Raw genomic sequence first — 23,419 nt, 5'->3', positions numbered from 1 at the left:
AAATGCACAACAGCCACTAATCTTTGCTCGCCCCTCCCTGTGACCCGGACAGCCATGCGTGGCTTGCGTTTCAGACCTTGTAATATCCAGGGCCTTCTGGACTTTGGCCTGGACGGAGCCCAGCAGGTCTGCGCCCATCTTCTTCAGCAGCTGAGTGAGCAGGACAAACAGCCAGTCCTGCAAGTCCTCCCTGTGTACTGTGATGAAGTCCACCAGAGTTTCCAGGAACATGCTGAACACCTGAGAACATATGCACGGTTCAAACATTTATCACACGACACTGCGTTATTTGACTTAAACAAGATCAATCTGCTCACGTTCAGATGGATGTGGGTTAATGTCTGTAGTAATACGGATAAAAAACACACTTACTCTCTGTTGTTAAATCCACAGCAAGGCAGACCATGCAACAAAAGACATTCCATTAGTTTCAAGGGAGTCACAGCTCCATCATTTGTTGCTGTATTTTGAATACCATGCCTTTGCACTATAGTCATAATTAGTTGGAGTGTTTCAGTAAGTACAAGTTATCCTCTTTACCTTGCTATGTGGATCTGCAAACATCCTTGTGAAGATCTCACAGAGTCTCTTCAGCTCCACACGGCTGCAGTAAACAAAAGACAACAGAATGTAAGTAAAGCAGGGAAGAATTCGCCAAAATGCTTTATGTATTTCTCACGTTAAATGGACAGACATCATTTTGCTAAAATCCAAGAATCACTCTTCCAGAGCAGAGCTTGGTATTTACATTCTTTAATGTGTCTACAGATCTCGGGAGGTGCTATTGTTTACTCCTTCAAACATCAAAGTTCAGATAATCATAAAACCCTCAGCAGTTTAGCCCCTATAGTTCCATCTCAGCCTTTTACTAAATTAATACATGCTCTTACGAAGACTGTACAACAACAGAGACATCCAGTCACTCTGATGTTATCCCTTCAGCATTGTTCAAAGACAATAGCTCTGTCCCACACTTGAGGTATTCAGCAATTACGTGCTTGGTCAAGTGCCACCAGGTAATAGGCAAAAGTGTCTCACATTGGGAAAGATGCCAACATAGTAGAGCTAATGCACACTTTTCATAATGCATCCCATAATTTATCACGTCTTCTTTGCTACACTTGGCCAGTTGAAGTACATATAAAAATAGTGGATGTAGCAACAGTGACATCACCCACTGGTTTGTGGACTCCCACTTTGAGGCCTCAAGTTTTGCATTTCACCTGTTGCCATTGGTTTTTGGAACCGGAAGTGACCATATTTGGGCAAGAGGGTGACGCTTTGCATGAGCAAGGGGTGGATCTGACTGAGAAGCTGAACACGTCATCACCAGACAGCCTGTCACTCAAAGTGGCCCGCCGATAATTATGCATAACCCTTCTGTGTTGGATTCATTTTTCAGCCACAGAGGTTGCCAATTGGTTACAGGCATTTTGTCTTTGTGGCAATTATCGAAAGTATGTCAGACAAGTAGGCACTTGACAACTCACAAGTTTGGATATTCGGACAAACCCATTATAGGTATTTTTCAGTGGGGAGTAGATTATCTGGGCAATCAGTCATTTATGCCAAAATTGTTCAAGTGCACACAGTATGTTTATGCCCTGCTCATGTTACGTGGGGTGAAAGGAAGTGATACTAAAGACCCTTTAGTTGCAACTTACAGTCAAGGGACTCTTTTCTAATGCAACTAATTTTTGTATCTTGACAATACTGAGAGAATCAACCCTGTGTGCTTTCATATCCTTGTGCCTTGACTCCTGTAAAGAGTAACAGGCAAAACTCCTGATTCTGTTGATATCTAGAGATTGCTGCCTACTCTCTCTTATTGTACCATTCAAACCTATGACACATTAACATCTTCCTTGAAGCAGATGACACACAGTCTAAGCTCTTGGTCACACTTGAGTGAGCTGGGCAAAGCTCACATTTCCTGTCTGGCATGGTTTGACACCTTAGTCAAGATCCATGAGCCCAATCCCACCTCAGTATTCTTTGGCTCTTGAGGAGATTCTGCAGGCCCAGTAAGCCCTCCTTCCTCTCTGACCAATTGGAGCTGGCGCAGTGGTTCAGGACCTCCGCCACGTCCTCCGTCTGGCGCAGGTAATGAGGGATGCCTCCGTTCCTTGAGCCATATGAGCGCTCAGAGCAGGCACTGGAGGCATCGCTGTTGGCGTCATCATCAGAGTACATCCCTGGTGATTCGTACCTCCGCCTCAATGGCTTCCTCTGTGGGAGTAAAGAGAATGTGAAGAAAATGTAAGATAGGCTTTGAAGGAAAAGTGCTTAGGGAAATAAACTCAGTCTTGATGTAAAAGTCTAATTAAAAAAAGGTTGCCAGTTGCATCAGGGAGCCATGCAGTTTCCTGTACAGTTCTCTGGATGTTAATTTTAAGTTTAAGGGCAAACTGGATACATACCCAGTTGTGGTGCCTAATTCCTCAGTTGAAAGTTATACTTTTTTTGTTGTTTCAAATCAAAAGCCAGTCAAGCAGTGCCATAAGTCAGCAAAAGGTCTTGATTACAAATGCAATGCAGTGGGGGACACTTCAAAGAGTAGAGCATTTATCTCATGATCACATATGAATAATGCACCAAAACAGGTTCAATAATATCACAAGGTGAAAAAAAAAAGAAAAAAAAAAAAGAAGCTGGGTGCAATACTGTAGATGCACACAACCGCAATGCGATGGACAAAAACATTCAAGGTAAAATTCAATCAAAAAGAAGTACAACAGGGGCTGGGGTAGAGGAGTGTCATGAGCCAAACTGATGAGTCAAGCTGCATTACTGTTTTCTCAACTTGATTAGTGCATGATGGCATGGATACACGAACAGTATGTAAAATGACCAACTACCTTATTCCTGGAGTCTCCTAATAGCTGAAATGGTAACAAACAACCAAGAAGGAAAGATGAGAGAGGGGAGGTTTAAAGGGGAAACAAATAACAAGTACAGTTACTCTCAGTAAAGCTCATAATAAAGGAACACGCGGACATCTTGTTAATATTCATAGCCATTGTAATCTATTGTATGAGCATACATTTAGACTAAGAATTGAATATGCTTTGCTGACTCAGTTTCTATTCAGAGATTAAGTCCAGAAAACATCCACTCAAATTACCCAAGCGTGAAAGATATGTGTCAGACCAATAATACAAATTGTGGCTGGATGACACCTGTATGTCTCTGTGTCTTTTTAAAACTTAAAAGTCCAAATATTTGTAAAAGGTTTAAAAAAACATCCTGATTTTAGAAACATATGTCCCACTATCTCTGGCTTTGATATGCTATTTCAAAGCAACACTAAGGGTGTTTTCACACTTAACCTGTTTGGTTCGGTTAAAACAAATTCTGGTCTGTTTGTGTGGTTAGTGTGGTGTGTTTGGGCTGGTGTGAAAGCTGTCAATCAAACCCTGGTGTGGACCAAACAACTGGACCAAGACTGCTCGTAAAGGTGGGTGTTGGTCTGCTTCAACATGGACTCTGGTCCATGGTTTGTTTGTGGTGGGAAAGAAAACGAACCATAAAAAAAGAAAAAAGCGATCTGCACACCAAAAGAGCTCCCGTATGCAATTTTTATTATACGTGACGTTTCGAGCGTGATGCTCTTCCTCAGACTGCTAATTATTACAATGAAGTTGCCATCTTCTGTTCATTGTATATTGTATATATTTCAGATTGTCTACTTTACTGTTTTTATTATTTATTTTACTTTATTGTCTACTTTAATATTTTATTTTATGTTAATGTCTACTTTAATATTCTATTTTATTCTATTTTATTCTAATGTCTACTTTAATATTTTATTTTATTTTATTTTATTTTATTTTAATGTCTACTTTAATATTTATTTTACTTATTTCATTGTCTATTTTAGTATTTTATTTATATCTTCATCTTTATCTCTTGTTTCCATTCATGCTGTATTTCTATTTCTACTTTGCACGGAGCATTGGAACAAAAACAATTTCCCCCCGGGGATTAATAAAGTATTCTGAATCTGAATCTGAATCTGAAATACCCACAGTGCAAAGATTACATCACGTGGTACATCTCCAATAGCAGGAGTACAATTCTGCCATATAAAATAAAATATAATGTTTAGTGGTACATGTTTTTGTACTTGATCATGTTCATGTAGGGCTGCAGCAACCTGACCCGTACACTGTATGTTCTGAACCTTATGCAGTGGGGTGTTGCAGCTCTATATGTATATAAAATCCTCAATATATTTTTCTACACAATATATTTTTCTACATATTATATATTTGTTTACGTAGTATATATATTTTATATATATACCACTAAACATAATATTTTATTTTATATGGCAGAATTGTACTCCTGCTATTGGAGATGTACCACGTGATGGAATCTTTGCACTGTGGGTATTTAAGATGGCGACTTCATTGTAATGATTAGCAGTTTGAGGAAGAGCGTCACGCTCGAAACGTCACGCATAATAAAAATTGCATACGGGAGCTCTTTTGGTGTGCGGATCGCTTTTGTCTTTTTTTTATGCTTTTGATACTTTGTGATCTAGCACCCAACCCAGTGGGCTTCGGGGATGTGCGTGTCCTATTTTTTATCATACTTTTCTAAAGAAAATGAACCAAACACAGGATTCCATGACAGCAGATATGTGACTGTAGCATGATTTCAAAAGCTAAACCAACATTAAATCGATATGCTAACTGTGAAATTTGTTTGCAATCTCGTAATTGATCCTGATAAAGGCCACGTATCACATAATCTATTCATACTAGTGCATACATGTAACACTGGTAAAGTGTGCATGTCAGGGAGGGTGTTTTCCCTGATTAAAAAGCTGTTAAGACTGCCATCATTGTGACCGACACTGTGTACTTTGTCTCTTCATTAAGTCCATTAAAAAGTGTGTGACAGTGATCCCATAGAATTAAGCCCCAAATCATTACTGTACAAGATACTTTCTTTTCATCCTGTCTCTGTATTAGTCATTATTCATAACATGCCACTGATTTGCAGTCTAATAACAGCCTCCTTATAATGCTTACAATCAGTTAGTTCTTTATGAGCTCTTTGTGAAACCAGAGAGCATAAATATTAACACTTTAGAAGCATTTAAGTGCAGAAACGTCTGTCAGTCACCAGAATTTGATTGACTGATTTGATTTGTGGGCCCTGATAATACAGGATGACAAACATCAAAACTGACCAATCAATGAGTTACCTGTCAGTTGGCAGAACTTTATGTTTACTCCTCTTTGTTCCTTTGCAAAAAGTCAGTGTGAACAGGAAGGAAACCAAAACTAAAATGCAATAATGTATTATTTTTTCCCTTTGGTGTGGACCAAATGAACCAAACTACAGGTGTGAAAGCACCCTAAGTTTAACACGCTCATAGTGGCAAAACCCCCCTAACCAGTGTTCAAAGTCACCTCCAGTTATGCATTCTCACTGGGTTTCTGCAGTTCACCAAAATACATGTAAGTCTTTTCAAGCCCTTTTAAATAAATAATACATTGTAATGCCGTTTTCAAAGTCATACTGGTCAAAGGAGGACAGGTGACCAGTCAGGACAAAATGCCTTTTTAAGTACATGAATTTATTGACACATCACATTTTTGTCTGCTGTATATAAAAATAGATCCTAGTAATATACCTTTAATCATGACTAAACAATTAATGTGACCTAGGTGGCAGAAATTAGATGGATAATGGAAAACATGATATATCAATTTAATCAAAGTTTTTGCAATCATCAACATTTGCCCAATATAAGATGATGAGATTCCAGCCCACTGTGGCTGCAGCAGTGACAGTGTCTGTAGCAGGTCTAATGGTGCTGACTCTACAAAAAAGGATTGAACAGTCTCCTGCGTGCTAAATCCACTGTCAAAACAATCTTGACAACCCACAGAAAAAAATTCAGGCTTTTGTCAACTGAATTTAGGAATTAAGGGCCTATTATGCTCTTTTCCCATTCATACTTGTATTGTTTTAATGGTGAAAAAAACCTTTATTTTCTTAAACTGTCTGTGCTGGAACACCTGTATTCACCCTGTCAAAAACGCTCTGTTTAGCACCTGTATCTTTAAGCCCTCCTCCTGAAAAAGCCTAGTTAGCTCTGGCTGGTCAGTGTTTTTGGGTCTTCTGCATCTCGGGGTCTCTGCACTGCAGCCAGGGAGTGACTGTGTAGTGGCACTTTCTACTGGTAAAAATCACTAATAAAAGCTTCTAAACTAAAATCTTCAGATCTGAACATGTTCCAACATGAATATGATCCAAATATCTGGGAGAAATAAACCACCTGACGTTAGTATGTAGCTACATGTGTATGTAAACACTTGCAGTAGCACACATAACAGGTCCCCTTAAAGACTTTAATACCCTCTAAGGTATTACAGTCAGGTACAAAGCACTTTTGTACTGACGCCCAACTTTGCAGTTCAGCCAACTAAATCTATACAGAATGTGTGCATGAAAACTTTGCCTTTTCCTTGTTTTAACAACAATGCCCCTCTAAAAATCAAACATATTAAAATATGTCTTTACGGAAGGCAAAAATTTCACAGCATCTTACCAGAGCATCGGCAACTGCTGCCTCCACCTCAGTGCCAGTGTTCAGGACCCTCATGGCATTGACTGATGCAGAGATTCTTGCTTGGTGAATTAAACCATATCGGTCTAGACACAAATTGGGAAAGAAAAAGGTAAAGGAAGATGGTGAGTAAAGCTTAGTAATAAAGTAAAGTAAAGGTGGCTATTGTAACTTACCTGAATGGACAAAAAACAAGGATGCTTTTCTTATTTTTGTAACCACACAGAGAACATTACTATTTGCTTTGGACACCTTTGAATAAAAAGCAATATACTGTAAGTGAATGACCTGAAAGACCACCAAAGGGAGTCACCAACCACCAAATGTTAAATGAAAAACACAAATAGAGGATGACCAAACTATAAGGCTAAAACAATAAGCATACATTGTAGCTATGCCGTTTCTCGGGGAAATGAAGGATGTAGAGCACCAATGATGCACCAAAGAGGTAGAGCTTAAATACGAACTCATATGTTAAAAATTAAAAACAACAGTGGCACAGTTCAAAGGATGGCAAACAACAAGTAAAGCTGGGCTAAGTCAGGCTGTAGATCACAATTCCACAAAAATAAAATGAAAAATTGTTGTGATTAATGGACGAGCAAATGAAAACATGATGTTTCCCTTCACATGCTAAACAAATACAACCTGTCCATTCTCACCTTTCCTGTTTGCTAAAATACTCAAAAAAAGCTCAAGGATACCGGGAAGGAGCATAAAGTAATGGAATGATGCTGCCTTCAGTCACATCACTTTACACAACAACAGAAGCATGCTGGTTCGGTAGGCATTATTGCCTCTAACGTAGGGAATCGTGGGGTGGGGGGGACCGAGAGGGACCGGGAGGTCTGGGCATGCAGGTCACCTGACTGGCTGTGGGGGTCGGCTGTGGAGAGAGCGCTGGTTGAACGGGAGTGACGTCGGGAGGCTGCAGGGGACAGGAGAAGTGGGCAACATCCAGACCAGGGGGTTAGTGACACATAGTACAGGTTTAATACCTAAACCTCTGAGCTAGAGGTAATTTTCACACTGCTTCCTGATTTTGACATGTTTTTGTTTTTATTTTGAAAATAAATGATTAGACTGAAAATAAACAAAGTAGCTTGATATTTACATCAAGTTTTCACTTGCAGAAATGAGTACCATTTTTTGATACACTGCTCAGCCAAAATGTTAAAACCACTGACAGGCGAAGTGAATAATATTGATCCTCTTGTTACATTGCAATGTTCTGCCGGGAAACCTTGGGGCTTGGCATTCATGCGGATGCCGCTTGACGCGCTCCACCCACCCAAACACCATTGAAGATCAAGTACACCCCCCTCATGGCATTGGCTCCCCCCCAGAAGGACAATGCGCCATGCCACACTACAAAAACTGCTCAGGAATGGACAAAGGAACATCACAGTGCTAAAGGCATCAAACTAGTGGCCTCCAAATTCCCCAAATTCCAATCTGATCAAACATTCGTGGGACATGTGGGCACCCCAGAGGTACCCCTGATCAACAGTGGGGACTCCTTGGATCGGACTTGGCTCTGACCTATTGAGGTCTGGCACCAGGGTGTTGGTAGCAGATCCTTTGAGTCCTGTGGATTGTGAGGTGGGGCATCAGCATGTCCCACAGAAGCCTGATCAGACTGGCATCCAGGGAATTTAAAGGCTAGGGGCCGTATTCACCAACATTCTGAGAACACTCTCAGAGAGCTCCTAGCTTAGCCTCAAACCTTTTAGTAAGGCATCCTAGATTAGAAGTGATTTAGGAAAGTTCTCAGAGCAACTCTCAGGGAGGAAACAGAAACTTTTATATTAGTGAGGAGGTGTGGTTGACCCTGTTGCTAGGTGTGATGCTTTCTCTTTAACAGATGTGATTAGTTTTCAGAGACACACCCTTTTGTGAGCCTGCAAGGTGTGGACACCCAGTGGAATTTAGATGAACTGCTGACTGTGACAGTGTTAGTGTGATCACTGCTGATGGAAGACTGAGATAGACCCAAGTCATCACTGCTGCACTGTTGCATTTTTCCAGTTTTTCAAGTATCTTAGTGTTGTTATCATTTTATTTCTGGCATTATAATGATATTGTGTTAGGTGGGAAAGGCGTGCATAACCCTAATTAGATCGACCACAAATATTATCCCTGCACAATCTAATCTATGGCATTTTATTTACTCACTGTCATTCAGAAGTCGAAGCCGAATAAAATTAAACGCTTGGCCGAATACCGAGTACCGAATACCGATGTTTAGTTTTTCATTAGTTTTTGCAGATGAACCCCCTCCAGATTAGTGTTGTCATAGTACCAAAATTGGGACCCACGGTACGATACCAATGAAAATATCATGGTTCTGAGTAGTATCACGATACCACAGCGAAAATGAGGCAGATGTGCCTTTTGTCATTTATAAAAAGATAAATCACTTTTCTATAATACATCACTGATATTTCAATGGAATAAATTACTTATTGACTTATTCATACTTCAAAAACAGCATCAATAAGTGATTAACATATACATACAAAATAAAATTAATAAATAAAATAAAAATCAACCAGCCACCCTCCTCCCCTGACAAGTTAAGAACAGTCCCTTCACAAGTAAAGAACAGTCCCTAAAGTACGGTGAGGTTTGTGGACCGAAGTAAAGAACAGTCCCTAAAGTACGGTGAGGTTTGTGGACCGTGACCTGCCACACAGAGAGAAATGTGAACGGCTCATTTCTCCTCTGACACGTCACATACCTGTGTGCCGCCACGGCTCGGCTGTCCAGGTACTTTTGGGCAGTCATGACGCCAACTTATTCACCTGGAGCCGGGCTTCTCCATCGCCAGTAAACCGTTATCTTGCGCCGCGGAGCAGTATGGCCGCAGTATTTGACAGGAATACATTCCTGTCTGTGTCTGTGACCCCCGTTCAACCCACAACCGACAGGATTCGCCTTTCGTTTCTGCTGCTGGTTGAAATCTGTACTGGCACAGCGTGCTCCTGAATGATTAATTTTGCACGCACAAAACAATTTTTAGTCGCAACTGCCGATATTTTACTCCGTCCGTCACCGCACGCTGTTTGATTGCGTCATCAAAACACGCCGCTATTATTCGGCCTTGCTTTTCACTTATTCCACAGAATACTGAATGTGTGTTTTTTTTTGCAATATTCGTCCGAATATATTCGGTTACCGAATATTCGGTGCATCCCTATGTTTAACAAAACAATGTTTGCACCCAGTGTCATTTAACACGTTGAATCGGCTGTTATTACTGTACCTCTGCTGCTGGCTTGACAGCGAAACAACAATGACCCCATTCTGTGTTTCAACGTTTTACACAGAATGATGAGGGGGGATAAATGCACAACATTCCCACCTTGAACGGGCTGTGTACAAGGGGCTACAGACTGATGGTCCATAGAAACAACCATAACAACCCTTACAACAACAATAAACTAGAATTACTGCCTCATGGTCGTATGCCTCCGCAAATCAAGTTACACTAACAGTTTACATCCACGTCTATGAAAACATGAATGCTTCACACAAATCTGCCCCCGACAGCACAGAAGATCAGTACAATCAGCACAGTTTCAAGGTGGACACCCAAGATTAGTGTCACTAATTCATTATCTGCCCAAATTGCTACTCTTCTGTTCCAGAGATGCGAGCTTGAGTAATGGCCAGAAAACTGACCTTTGACCTTGTGGTTATTAAATGTCATCACTTCATCATTTTATTCTATTAGACATTTGTGTGAATCCTTGTCATAATAAGCATATACATTCTTGAGTTATGGCCAAAAACATGTTTTGCTAGGTCACAGTGACTCTGATCTTTGACCTTTGACAACCAAAATCTAATCAGTTCATTTTGAGTCCAAGTGGATGTTTGCGCCAAATTTGAAGAAACTCCCTCAAGGCATTCTATGGATATCACGTTCACATAAGTAGGACAGATGGGTGGTCGGATGGAGGGACAACCTGAAAACATAATGCCTCTGGCCACTGCTATTGCTGTCATGGAAGCATAAAAAGCATTTAATCTATGCTATGCTAACAGCAGTGACAGTCCTACAGCTGATATGCTGTTTTGTAGATCCCTCGACGATACCCTACTGGCTGCAGTGTTACGACATCACCAGTATGTAACAGCACAAGAGCTAAAGTAGCAGCTACTGTACTGTGCGTGGGTTGAATACTCACTGTAACTACTACTTGCTGTTTCTGTTTCATCTACTTCATTTATACTTAAAATTCCCAACATTTGTACACAGACTTATTTAGAAATTATTGACACACATGAATTCAACTTAATAAAAGTCAAGAGTCAAGAAGATACATTTTAATATGGTACTTTGTCAGTAATACCATATAATAATAATAATAATAATAATAATAATAATAATAATAATAAACAGGATTCAGAACAGACACTGGACACAAAACAGTAATCCTCCCTTAAACCCAGAAAGACATAATTAGTGCATGCACACAGAAAGACAGGCAGAGATAGAATAACACTACAAAAACACAGACAACAGGAAGGAAGCTCATGTAAGCATCTGCCAAGATTCTGCTGTTAAGACACTCAGTGGGAGAGGCAGTCCGGACAGCTTTTAGCTCAGCGGTACTCACCCAGAGGAGTGAAGCCCCGAGCAGGGCTGGTGTCGCGGCTGCTCTCGCGACTGGTGTCGCGACTGCAACCCTGACTCATGCTGGGACGGGGAATGCGGCTCCGGGCTAGCGTGCGGTAGGGAAGAGCAGCAGGAAGAAGAGCTTTACCACACAGGCTGGCTGTCAGGACAACAAGTTAAGTGGGAATGTCAGTGAGCATTCATGAGGGAATATGGGGGTGAGAGTCGGAAATGAAGAGAAGAGGTTATGAAAGAAGAAGACAGAAAGTATAAAGCCCTGCAGACTGTACTGTGCCTTGGGAATGCAATACTCCTGACACCCGACAAAGTCCTGGCTGAAACAACAAACTGGTGCCTTTGCTATTCACAGAACTTTGCTTGTGGTGATACTAAAATGAGGTTAGCATTAACGACAGGCTATATGGTCAATAAATTAAAATCAGATTTTATTGTCTTGAACACATGGATGTCCAACAAATGTCACTGGGCCTCATGCAGCAAGAAATATGCAAACAATTTTTTTCTTATTTTTGTCCGTATCCATGATTTAGATTTATATTTATATTTATTTGTTATTGCCTATTGATTTCTGGGATTCATTGATGTATTGCTGTATTGTTTTTATTGTGTGAAGCACTTTGTGTTGCATTCTGTTTGAATGAAAAGTGCTATATAAATAAAGTTTGTTTGATTGATTGATACCACTGACATCATTATCCGGTGGCCTTGGTGCCCAAAATATGAAGGTAAGCAAAAATGGACTGGAGAGACAAGAAGAAGATAGAGAAGAAATGAAAGTGAAGAGCAAGAAGAGAAACAGAGTCACAGTAAAACAGGCAGAAGCAATAACAGCATACTGGGTGAGTGAGATGGTCAAACGGCATACTGCTAGTGAAGGTTAGAGAGTGTGGACACTCCAAAGAGCAACGCAAGCTTCTGTTAACATGTGACAACAATTAGATCAGTAAGGAAAGGAGTATAGGGTAATTTAAAAAAAACACATCAAACTGTGATAAAAACGGTAGTAACAGAGGAACATGAACAGTACCCTCCCCTTATCGAAACATGGAAACTAGCTGAAAACAGAATAAAAATGAAAAATCTGCAATTAATCAGAAACATTCATCATTTCCTCTTTTTGAATCAACTGTTGAAGGATATCTGACTCTGCCTGACATTTGCATCCAGTGCTGGGATCTGCACAGCTGGATAGCCTCATTGTACTGGGTCCAATGTTAGTTGAACAGCAACAGTTAATTTTTTGTATCAACAGGATTTTACCATGTCTGTGGTTCCAATCTCAGTTTCAAGTAAATAAAAGAGATTACAGCGCCCACAACCACTGCTATCTCTAAACCAATCACACATCAGAATGGATATGTAAGGGGTGTTCAACTTAAGACAAAACTATGCATGAACACGATGACACAAAAACACTGTTTTCTTTGTCTGTGTAAATAATAAGCCGATGGACAATAAGAACCTTTGTTTCCATGTGCAATGTTTATCGTCAGAGTGCAGGAAATGTGAGTGCTGCAGGGTTTCAAAGGACAAACCTGAGTTTATCTCTTTATCAGGAAGTGAAGATAGGAAAGTCCATAATCCTGTGTCAACATATGCAAGTTATAAGTGGGTGGTCAATGATGTGGAGTATGTGAGTGGTCAGTATGTAACTTATTGCTGAGGCTTGTCACAATGCCTGCACATTGTAATGGTGTGGATTGGTTTCCAACCATTTTCCTTAAGGGACCCCTTTCCTGTGATTGAGTGAACTGATGACCCCTGACTACGTTAGATATTTTATGGATAGTTTATATTCAATGCATAATAATTACAGTACAGAACAACCGATAAACTGTACAGTTAACCCAAATGGTGAACTCAATAACTACAGGGACTTTGTGTAAAACAAGTGATTTCAGTGAATTTTGATTATTGAGTCCTGTGAATATTCTATCAGGCATAAGTTTGTCTGATATCTTAAGAAATATTTTATAGTATTCTCTCTCTCGCTGTATTATGTATTTTTTTTTAATTTTCAACAATCATTCATACTAACAACACTTTCTTTTTTTTGACTAATTCAGTGTTTTATTCTCCCTGCACTTGGTCATTGTCACATTAGCTCTTTGGTTGTTTTCACTGTTTACTTTTCTGATGCAGGATGAGGCTGTTTAGCAGAGTGAAGGCTCTGTGAATACAGATTGTGTTCAGGTCTTCACTGTGCCCTTATCCCTTGGGATTTTTTGAAGTTTCTATCTTAAACAATAATCTAAACTTTAAAAAAATAATAATAATTTAGTGTTGTTCACAAAAATGAATGAAATGCTGAGATTAGGCCAACTGTACATATGTGTATATATGTTTTAAAAGTCTTCTCACACTGCTTAAAATCAAGGGGTCTCTCGACCCCTCATGCAGCTTTGGGGACCCTGTACCCCTTTTTGACAGTCATGTGCCGGTTTGACCTTAGCTTGGTTTTGTTTGGTTTGGCCTGTCCACCTAGTGCGGCAGGGATTTGCGTCTTCATTACAACAGGACTACCCGCTTAAAGATGTGTCTTTCACTGGTGATGCTACATGTGTTTTTCCACAGCAGGGCAGGTAAAAGAAGTTTACCTGTTGGAGGTGAGCTGTTAGCAAAGGTGCAGTAAGAGCCTGCTGTCTGCAGCTCTGAATCTAACATCTCACTGTGGGCAATTTTGCTTTAATTCTTCCTCCCTATAATATTATTAGGCTTGTCTTTTTTGAAGAAAAGCTGCTAACAAGTTCTACTAATTCACTGATAAACATTTAATTTCCTATAGATTCTTCGCAATAAAAACAAACTACAGGAACACTATGAACACTATGATATATCACATTTTAGTTTCTTGTTTTTCCTTCACCATACACTCACAGACAACCTCCTGCTCATGTAGCCGATGGAATCAACTGATCAAATGAACAATGCATTGCTTACACAATAAGCATTCTTCAATTTGGGATGTCAAAGAATTTAAAACTTTAAGAAAGACTAACTATAGAGGTCACAGTAATGACTTTTCCACATTTAAACCACATAGTCCTGCAGAGCTACAGTAGCTTGTTACTAAAGATGGAGTCCTGGCCTTACCAAGGCCTAGTCGGCTGGGGCTCGTCTCCCGGCTGCAGCCCTGGCTGCGAGGGATCCTGCTGCGCTTGTCTGCTGGCGTGGTGGTGGCTGACATCGTGGCTCGAGGGATCCGGCCGTAGCTGCTGTGGCCAAGAAGCTTACCCGGGGAGCTGGAGCGACTGCCGGCTGTCGGGAGAGAAAAAACAAGCAGACACAAAAACATGTACAGTGGTTAGACAGTACCCAGAGTGGCTGAGACACTGGCTGGGATAAAGGTAAGGGAGTGGTGCAACCTTTAATAACATGCTTGGTCAAATCTCAAAACACTAGCCAAGTGTCAACAGATCCAGTGCTGTGGGGACAGTGCAGCAACACAAACTATTATGTCTTCTTTTACTTTTATTCATCTCAGTGTGGAATATAAACCCACGTCATATATTTCATGGATTCAGTTATATTTGAAGGTGAATGAATACTATTTTGATGACAATACAGCATGTGGAGCAAACAGAACTTCACAAGAAAATAAATTAGAGTCTACATGAAGAAATACAGATGTAAAAGCCTAGATACACGCACACATACACTGTGAGGGGGGCTGGACCCATGTTGTAACTAACTATGCTGTGGGAAGACATTTACTATGGTACATACAACACTTCAACAGTGAACACAACAACTACAGAGACAAGAAAATGACTGACGGCAAACATTTCCGGCTCCAAACAGCTTGTCAAACTGTGGGGGAAAAGTAATCAGAAATAAAAGTGTGAATGTGATGGGCGCAGCATGCTACATGTAAAAAGCTATAAGAATGGGACAGCGTGCAAAGTTCTATGTGCTTGGTGGCGAGGGGGGAACGAGGCATCTGGCTTGTGAATGGATGAAGCTGAGGCCTTACCATTGATGGGATTGGCTGATCTGGATCCTGGGTGATGGAAGCAATAGGCAGGACAGGGTGGAGAACGGTCAAAATGAGACAAAAGGGGTTATGTTTATCAAACTTACCCAGCAGGCACTCTGGACATTTTAGCTGGGTACTGATTACTGCCAGATCTCAAGAATACATAGATACCAACATGTACACACACTGTGCATGCATGTGGGCACACTTGCACAAATACACAAGATTTGTGAGGGACTGGAAGTGTTTTCACGGTGCTGTAGCGCATGAAACATCACACACATATACAAGAAACAGCAAAACATCCAGTATGATCTGGAAGCCGATGTATACAGAGATCATACTGAAACATGACAGTGACAGATTGGTATGCAGTATGCACACACATAGCTGTGTAATGCAGAGTGTAACACAGAGTGTGTATAGTGCAACTAAAGACATTCTGACTCTGATTTCAATTCAGCTTCACTGTATGAGAGCCTGTGCGTGGTGCATGTACATACGCTGAGACTGGGAGACAACTTTGGCTCGGCTGCGCCCCCTACTGTCCACCACTGAGGTACTGGCTCCACCCACGCTGCCTGAGCTTTGCCTCCTGGTACGAACACGACCTGGATGACAAGGGAGGGAGGGAAGGCAATGATATTAAATCCACGTGAATGACTTAAAAGTGATCACCCCAACCCTGGACAGAGATGCTGGAGAGGTACAAGTCTGGGGAGACAGAATGAAGAAGACCTGGGTGAGGGGATAGGGCCCCCCTGAAAACACACAGGAGGGAAACAGAAAAACCTGGGTCTACTAGTTTGCAGAGAATTCTTAGTGTTAGTTTTAACCTTCAACCAGAGATCAGGATGGTTGTGCTAGCTAGGACACAGAGAAGCACCACTTAAATAACATTTAAGTACTTGTGTCATTTCCCACTTGTGTGCCTTATTATGATAAAACAAACCATAAGAAAAACTGGCAAACTTTTTGACCCAGGTCTGGAGAAAGACAAACATTGAATATCCTTTGCAGCAGCCAATACCCTATGCTAAACTAGAATTAACTGCTTTGCGGTTGTATGTCAAACCACTCAAGTTTCACTTAAAGTCTGCTTGGATGTCTGTGAAAACATGGATGCTTCACACACATCTTCCCCCCAGCAGCACAGAAGATCTATACAATCAGCACAGTTTCAAGGGGGATACCCATAATTAGTGTCACCAATTCAGTATCTGACCAAATGTCTCTTCTTCTGTTCCTGAGATATGGTGTTGAATAATGGCCAGAAACGTATTTTTGCAGATCATTATGATGTAACAGTGGTGTTGACCTTTGACCTTTTGGACATAAAACGTCATCACTTCATCATTTTATCCTATTAGATATATGAACGATGCAAGGTCTCAGTGACCTTGACCTCTGAACACCAAATTTTAACCAGTACATTGCTGAGTCCAAGTGAAAATTTGTGCCAAATTTGAAGAAATTTTCTCAAGGCTTTCTTGAGATATCATGTTCATGATAATGAAATGGATTCAAGGTCATGGTGACCTTGCCCTTTGACGACCAAAATCGAATTAGTTTATCGTTGAGTCTGAGTGAACGATTGTGCCAAATTTGAAGAAATTCCCTCAAGGTGTTTTTGAGATGTCATGTTCACGAGAATGACGGACAGTGTTCTTGAGGTTTTACATTTACAAGAATGAGACAGAGGAGGTTACAGTGACCTTGACCGTTGACCACCACAATCTGATTAGTTCATTGTTGAGTCCAAGTGAATGTTTGTGCCATATCAGAAGAAATTCCCTCAAGGCGTTCTTGAGATAAAGCATTTACAAGAATGGGACAGATAATCCGTAAACATAATGCCTGTAATCACAACTATAGATGGCGCAGAGACATGAAAACCTGCAAACACGAGAAATACTCTTACATTTAGTCAAATCTCCATAATACTCATTCTTATAATGAGTAGAAAAACATATTTTGAATTTGAAGTTTGGCTTCTGAAAAAAAAATTGTCAGCTTCCTGATTTAGGCCACTGGGCACTGCTAGCTGCAAGCTAAAACGCTAGCTTAAGGTTGTAAGGTAGCAATGGAAAATTGACAGAAACCTTTCCCTAAATTGGTGAGTTTCTACTGAGACTGTGCAACATCAAAAATTTAGCATGTCATGGTACTGTTACATTATACATGCAGTGGGTCTGGAGCTGTTAGTCATACTTAAAGGGGACCCACGCCCATTATCAAAATTTATACATGTAATTCCTATGATTGAAGCCACTCAAATTAAACTCAAATTTGTGATGTCATGACGTATAAAGTCTGGAGATGCTCCATAGACAAGGAATTGGGAAAAATGTTCTAGATGACACTGATGACTAGATGACTAGAAAACAAATTCAGAATCCAACAGTATTTTCCCATCATGCAACTCTGTGGGGATATCGACTAAATGGAAGTTTAAATCATTTTTTTGAAATTTAAATAATACATTTGGTGTGTGAATTATATCATTGTTATCTCTGTTAAAATGGCCATTATTGAAGGAAAGATGAAAAACATCAATATAACAGTTGATTACAAACTTTTAATTGGCAGTGCAGTACACACGTGCAGGCCAAAAATTACACAAACTTTCCCCTCTCACTTCAAAGCACCATTATAAATGTGAGGTGTGATAAAAAATGAGCTGCAACCAGCAAGTCCACTGGAGGATTTTATGATGAGTTAAGGGCAAAAGCTATCTCACCTAGACAATCTATTGTAGTAATCTGTTACACAATATGGCAAGAATTGTGGAGAGTGTGATAACAAAAATTACACAGCAAGCTAAAAATAAAAGTCTGCTTGAAGTGGAGAGGAAGTGTTACTGCTGGATCTCACTGTGTGCAATAATATATATAATAATATATAATATATATAATATCAAACTTATCGAGATTTAGGTTAAAGGCTTTTTTTGTTAAGATTATACAAATTGACAACTAGCTGATTTGACATATTGGTGACTGAGAGGAGGAAAAAAAAGGATCTGTAAAGTGAAACCTTACATGATGTCACAAAACAAATGATATGATTCATAAATTTCATGCCTTATTGTGTACACAGCAGAACAGTCCAAGTCTTTGACCAAACCTGATGATACTCCACATAGCAAAGGATAGTTAAAAGCAAGCTTGGGTAGGATGCCAAACTTGGCATCCATTTAGTTCATGAAACAATGCTGTGCACCATCTGTTACAGTGGCACGATAATTTCTGTGGAGTAAGAAAGAAACCAAGACAGAAAGTAGAAGACAACCTTCTCTATCAACTTTAACAACAACCCTGAAGAGTGGACCAGTAATATCAGACTTGATCGCTGTGTAAGTAACAGAGTTGATGGATACAGTTGTTAGGGTTAAAGTAGGAAGAAATCCATGCAGACAGTCCATGCAGTTCCACATAACTGACAACCACTTGGGGGAATAAAGAGAGGAAAAGAGGGCACAGATGAGGAGAGGAAGGATGTAAACATGTAGCCCATGACAGTTGACAAAAAGACACACTCATACAACTTCACTTTCTTGTGTTCTATGCAAGTTGCATAACTACACACACACACACACACACACACACACACACACACACACACAAGTCTTACCATCACTTTTACCGGGAGTGCCATCTTTTGGGCATTTAAGAAAGGCAGTGCAGCAGCGAGTGGGAGGAGAGGTATAGAGGAAGACATTAGTAGCAGTCAAAGCTGGAACCGGAGTGAGTGGATGAGCAAGGGGCCTCATCATCATTAGTAATGGCCATTATCGAGCTATAGGGACTCAATGAAGAGGAACAAGACAGGGAGAAAAGTTTCTGTATGGCCTAAAGGATGACAGTAAATTTTATATCTATTGGCAGGAGATGGCTTAAACATTCCCCAACTGCTTACAATGTTGTGAAAACAGCCTTAAAAAGCGTCTACGGTTTTTAATCACACTAGGAGGCCATTTAGCCTCATCACATCGATTTGTCAAAAATGACAACACAGGATTTAAACAGTTCCTGCTGACAGAACAGTCTAATGACAACCTCAGCAGTCATTAATAACCCCAGTCAGGCCCATAAAAGCCAGTGACTACAGGAGAAAATGTCTTAATACTTCATGATGATGGGAGACAGAGCGCTTGAGGGGACCTCTGAAAAATGAGTTTGTTAACTAAGCTTCGCTAAAACACTGTAGACAGTGCTGTAGATACTTATACCAGAGTAAGGAGCCATGCACACCAAGAACAATAACAAACAATAACTGTAAATACATTAGGACTGTCCCCTGAAAGTATGTCGCTATCTACGTATTTTTGAACGGTCAGTCAGAGACCCCTGGGTCAGCTACGATCCTTCACGTTGAGCAGTTTTTTTTGTTTTTTTTCTCCTTTTTGATTATTTCCTGTCAGTCAGTGTTCAGTGTGCTTCTGAGGATGCTTCAGTCCCCAGTTTTAGCTGCCGAGTTCCTGCTCTACGTTTTTTACGCTGCTCTCCTGTATAGGCAGCTGTGGACCCAGATTTAGGGTGAGTCTTAGACGGAGACTGCTGTCAGTAGGAACAGAGGCTTTGCCCTGTCAGGCTTTGAGATAACATTGTCTTCTGCTAGGTCTGGGCAATATGGCTTCAAAATAATATTGTGATATCGTCAGGCTATATTGTGATACACAATATATATCTCGATATTTTGAAATTTCCTCTAAACTACTGTGGACTACTAGAACACTAAATTATTAAATAAACTACGGTTCAGTGATAATACAATGTTCGCAATACAGTTATTTTACACATCCTACTTGTGATACATCAAGTATAATCAATATATCTCCCACCCCTGTCCTCTGCCTGCTGTTTAGAAGGCAGCAACGTCAACCAATACAGTCTCTGGCTTTTGTTTGATAACTAGTGTTGACAAAGAATGTTTAAGTTTCTGATCCGTTGTTAGCATTGTTAGCTCGAAAGGCTAACTTCACTTGTTTACGATATTATGTGAACGTCACTGTCCATCTTCCATTGAAAGTCTCCAACTCTGTTTGGGAAAAAAAAGCAATAAATATTCATGTTGAATAGCCAAATCCAATTCAACCGGCATAATTCTGAGTCGGGTACACCCCTAAAATAGATCGTATTAAATCTTGTTAACTCAAGTGGATGGCAGAGTCCAAACCAACGACAGTGGTGAACAATATTACACAGATTTCTTTCGGAACGAGAAAAGCACTGACACCAAAATAAAATCTGAATTTAAAGGGCAAAACAGCTGAAACACGCAGTGTATGTTTGGTGCCACTGTTCACAGAAGGTCATTGGTCATCAGTGTTGATGCTCACAATATTATCGTTATTATTTGTTCTTGGTATTTATGGTCCATAAATCTCTCAGATGCAACACTGCAGTGTTTGTTCTGAGCAGTTCTGTCTTTTATATAACTCAAAGTGAGCAAAACTGTAGCTGTATTTGGCCAAGACTTCCATCTTGCTTTGCGTTTGCTTGTGCAGCTTGGACAAAATAAGATTTGTCCTCCAAACACATTGATTATGAACAATATGTTTGTATTTACAATTCAGCACGTGAAATGTTGTCAGCACTAAATGACAGAAAGAATTATTTCCTCACAACAGAGAGAAACTGCCATACAGAGGTTTGTTTTTCTGCTTTTAGAATGTTAGAGGAAGATGACAGATGGATTACCTAATGAGGCATAGGATCCTGGAGGAAGGGCAGCTGCAGAGCTGAACGGCGAGGAGGCAGGGACGGTGGACAGACGTGACTTGGCACTGGAGGCGGCGTTCACATCGATGTCACTACGGGAACGCTGGAGAGAACCCGGTGTAGTAGACACCCTGGTGCTCACCAGCTTACCTGTAACAGCACAGAATTGACAAGTATATGGTCTCAGAGGCTGTTTACATGTGCTGTATCACAAAAACTGTTCAGGAATGGTCCAAGGAACTCGACAAAGAGCTAAAGGCATTGACCTGGCCTCCGAATTCCCCAGATCCCAATCTGATCAAATCTGATCATGATCTGATATGTCAGTGCTCCAGAAGTACCCCAGATCCACAGAGGGGCCTCCTTGGATCAGACTTGGCTCTGACCTGTCAAGGCATTGTTTACTTCGATTTCTTATTTTGTCATGATTATTTTAAACAGTTCTATATCTCTTTCCTGACTCTAGACCAGTGGTTCTTAACCAGGGGTCCTTGAGAAAGTTGCCAGAATTGATGAGGAATCATGTATTTTCACTATTTAATTTACTATAAGAGTGAGCCCAGTCAGAGTAAGAGTCATAAATGTGACTATTTTGGTTATAGGTTTCACTTCTTCCATGGTTATCTCCTCAACTGAAGTTGGCAAAGACAAAATTTCGGTCTTAATCCTATCTAGCAACCAAAATCTTTTCAGATGGAGGTTCCTAAAGCATAAATTTTATCAAATGGGAGCCTGTGACCTATTGTGTATCAATTTAGAGGTCCTTGACACAAAAAAGATTGAAAACCACTGCTTTAGGGGAAGTACACATGCCACATTGTATTCTACCCTTAAAATTTATTGTTTTTAATGTAGTCAATTTTTTCAGCATTAAGAATGCAGCAGTGCACGCCGTATCAGTCTGTGGTAAATATGGAGAAGAAACTAATCATTTTAATGCTGCCAGAGCTTTACATCTGTCCCACGAATAATAGGCCAACACACAAACAGCACCTCTGCACTCAGGATTTCAGGTAAGTAGGCTATGATATGGTGCTTCTTAAGGTTGCATAGCAACCTCAGACACAACCTGCCGCCACGCTCTTGAAAGCTAGCACAAAAAAGGCACAAGAGTAGCACCCAGCGCCTGACCAAGCGTTTTCCAGGCGGTTAAAGACACAACATGTGTGCAGCCCTTTACACTGCTTCTTTTATTGCTGTACTGCATATGAATTTCCCAGTAAAGTTTTCTCTTATCTCATCTCATCTTAACCACTAAGCTACAGATTAGTGCCGCTGATGTCAGAATGGGTATAATAAGGTTTTAATCAAGGGAGCTTCATTCTACGCTATTGCCTAACTGTATACAGTATAACTGTCACTTCTGGGGAAAGCCCTACATCAAGGAATAGAAATTGACTTATAAAGTAGCTTACTCCTTGTTATGCTCCCTCCAATGACACTCTTCACAGACAATGGCCGGCTGAAAAACAGAAGAAGAGCGAGACACTTTTTAGACTTTATGTACATCACATTCAGCGCAAAGAGACTGTATAAAATTAATCTAAGATTGTATATAAAATGTAAAATGTATGGACTCATTGTACTGAAAGGCACTTTAAAGAAAAATAATAATGACAAATGGGCCGTGTACAGTATGTTCCCATACAGCAAGTGCTGCACGTTAGCAACCTTCTCACAGGAACCTTAGCTTCCTGTAAGATAGAAAAATATTAGCTCACCCCCCTCAAACACACACACACACACACACACACACACACACACACACACACACACTGATGACCACTACAGCTGCAGTCCTGATGGATTGACTATGAGGTCATTAGTCAACACGCTCCACGGGGAATCTACAAACTGGGTAAATGATGCCAATCGATTCAAGAGTGTGTGCATGTGGCTGTGTGTGAGAGCGCTCACCTGTCTGCTGCCCATCTGAAAATAATTAGGTCCCGAGCAGGTCACAGACCTGCGAGGTCTCTATTGTTTTTCTCCTGATTATCTATTTATTAGGGCCCGAGCACCTAGCGGTGCGAGGACCCTATTGAAATGCAAGGATTTTTTATTCTTCTTCTTCTTCCTCCAAATGAATTGCCTTTTTGGGAGGCTAACATACCCGAAAACTCATGAAACTTTGCACAGATCTCAGAACTGGTGAAAAATTTGATATTTTAAGGGTCTCGTGTGCGGGTTCCAAAAAATGGCTCAGTAGCGCCCCCTACAAAAGTTTGAGGAAACAGCCCCTGAAGCTAGTTTGACCTAAATGTATGAAACTCGGCAGGCTTATGTAACGCCCAGAGACGTACAAAAAAGCCTCTTGGAGGCTCTAAACCCAACAGGAAGTCGGCCATTTTGAATTTACTGTGCAATTTTGGTGCATTTTTGGCCATTTCCAGGGGTCATAAATGAACGAACTAGTCCTAGAGATTTCATCCGATCGACTTCAAACCTTGGTCTGTCCCATCCCAAGACCTTGAAGATGAAAAGTTATC

At 40.5% G+C, this 23,419-nt stretch overlaps 1 protein-coding gene across 35 annotated transcripts in view; it reads right to left on the bottom strand.

Moving 5' to 3' along the window:
- Window positions 1-23,419, bottom strand: part of clasp1a (cytoplasmic linker associated protein 1a) — a 129,521-nt gene that overhangs the window by 21,161 nt on the left and 84,941 nt on the right. For 4 of the 35 annotated variants that reach the window (XM_050049859.1, XM_050049860.1, XM_050049867.1 and 1 more), the window contains exons 18-30: window positions 22,346-22,392; window positions 20,910-21,080; window positions 18,841-18,864; window positions 15,711-15,818; window positions 15,205-15,231; window positions 14,325-14,489; window positions 11,212-11,370; window positions 7,452-7,514; window positions 6,569-6,672; window positions 2,859-2,882; window positions 1,985-2,229; window positions 541-604; window positions 77-240 (exon numbers count right to left, since the gene is read on the bottom strand). In XM_050049859.1, the coding sequence (XP_049905816.1) occupies window positions 77-240; window positions 541-604; window positions 1,985-2,229; window positions 2,859-2,882; window positions 6,569-6,672; window positions 7,452-7,514; window positions 11,212-11,370; window positions 14,325-14,489; window positions 15,205-15,231; window positions 15,711-15,818; window positions 18,841-18,864; window positions 20,910-21,080; window positions 22,346-22,392 (1,365 nt within the window). The remainder of the gene's footprint in view (window positions 1-76; window positions 241-540; window positions 605-1,984; window positions 2,230-2,858; window positions 2,883-6,568; window positions 6,673-7,451; window positions 7,515-11,211; window positions 11,371-14,324; window positions 14,490-15,204; window positions 15,232-15,710; window positions 15,819-18,840; window positions 18,865-20,909; window positions 21,081-22,345; window positions 22,393-23,419) is intronic. The other 31 variants (XM_050049882.1, XM_050049885.1, XM_050049890.1 and 28 more) reach the window with 20 other exon arrangements.

The sequence above is a fragment of the Epinephelus moara genome, chromosome 7 (assembly GCF_006386435.1).
Source record: "Epinephelus moara isolate mb chromosome 7, YSFRI_EMoa_1.0, whole genome shotgun sequence".
Classification (NCBI taxonomy): domain Eukaryota; kingdom Metazoa; phylum Chordata; class Actinopteri; order Perciformes; family Serranidae; genus Epinephelus; species Epinephelus moara.
The sequence above is the reverse complement of the archived record's forward strand: the minus strand, read 5'-3'. Positions and strand labels throughout refer to the sequence as shown.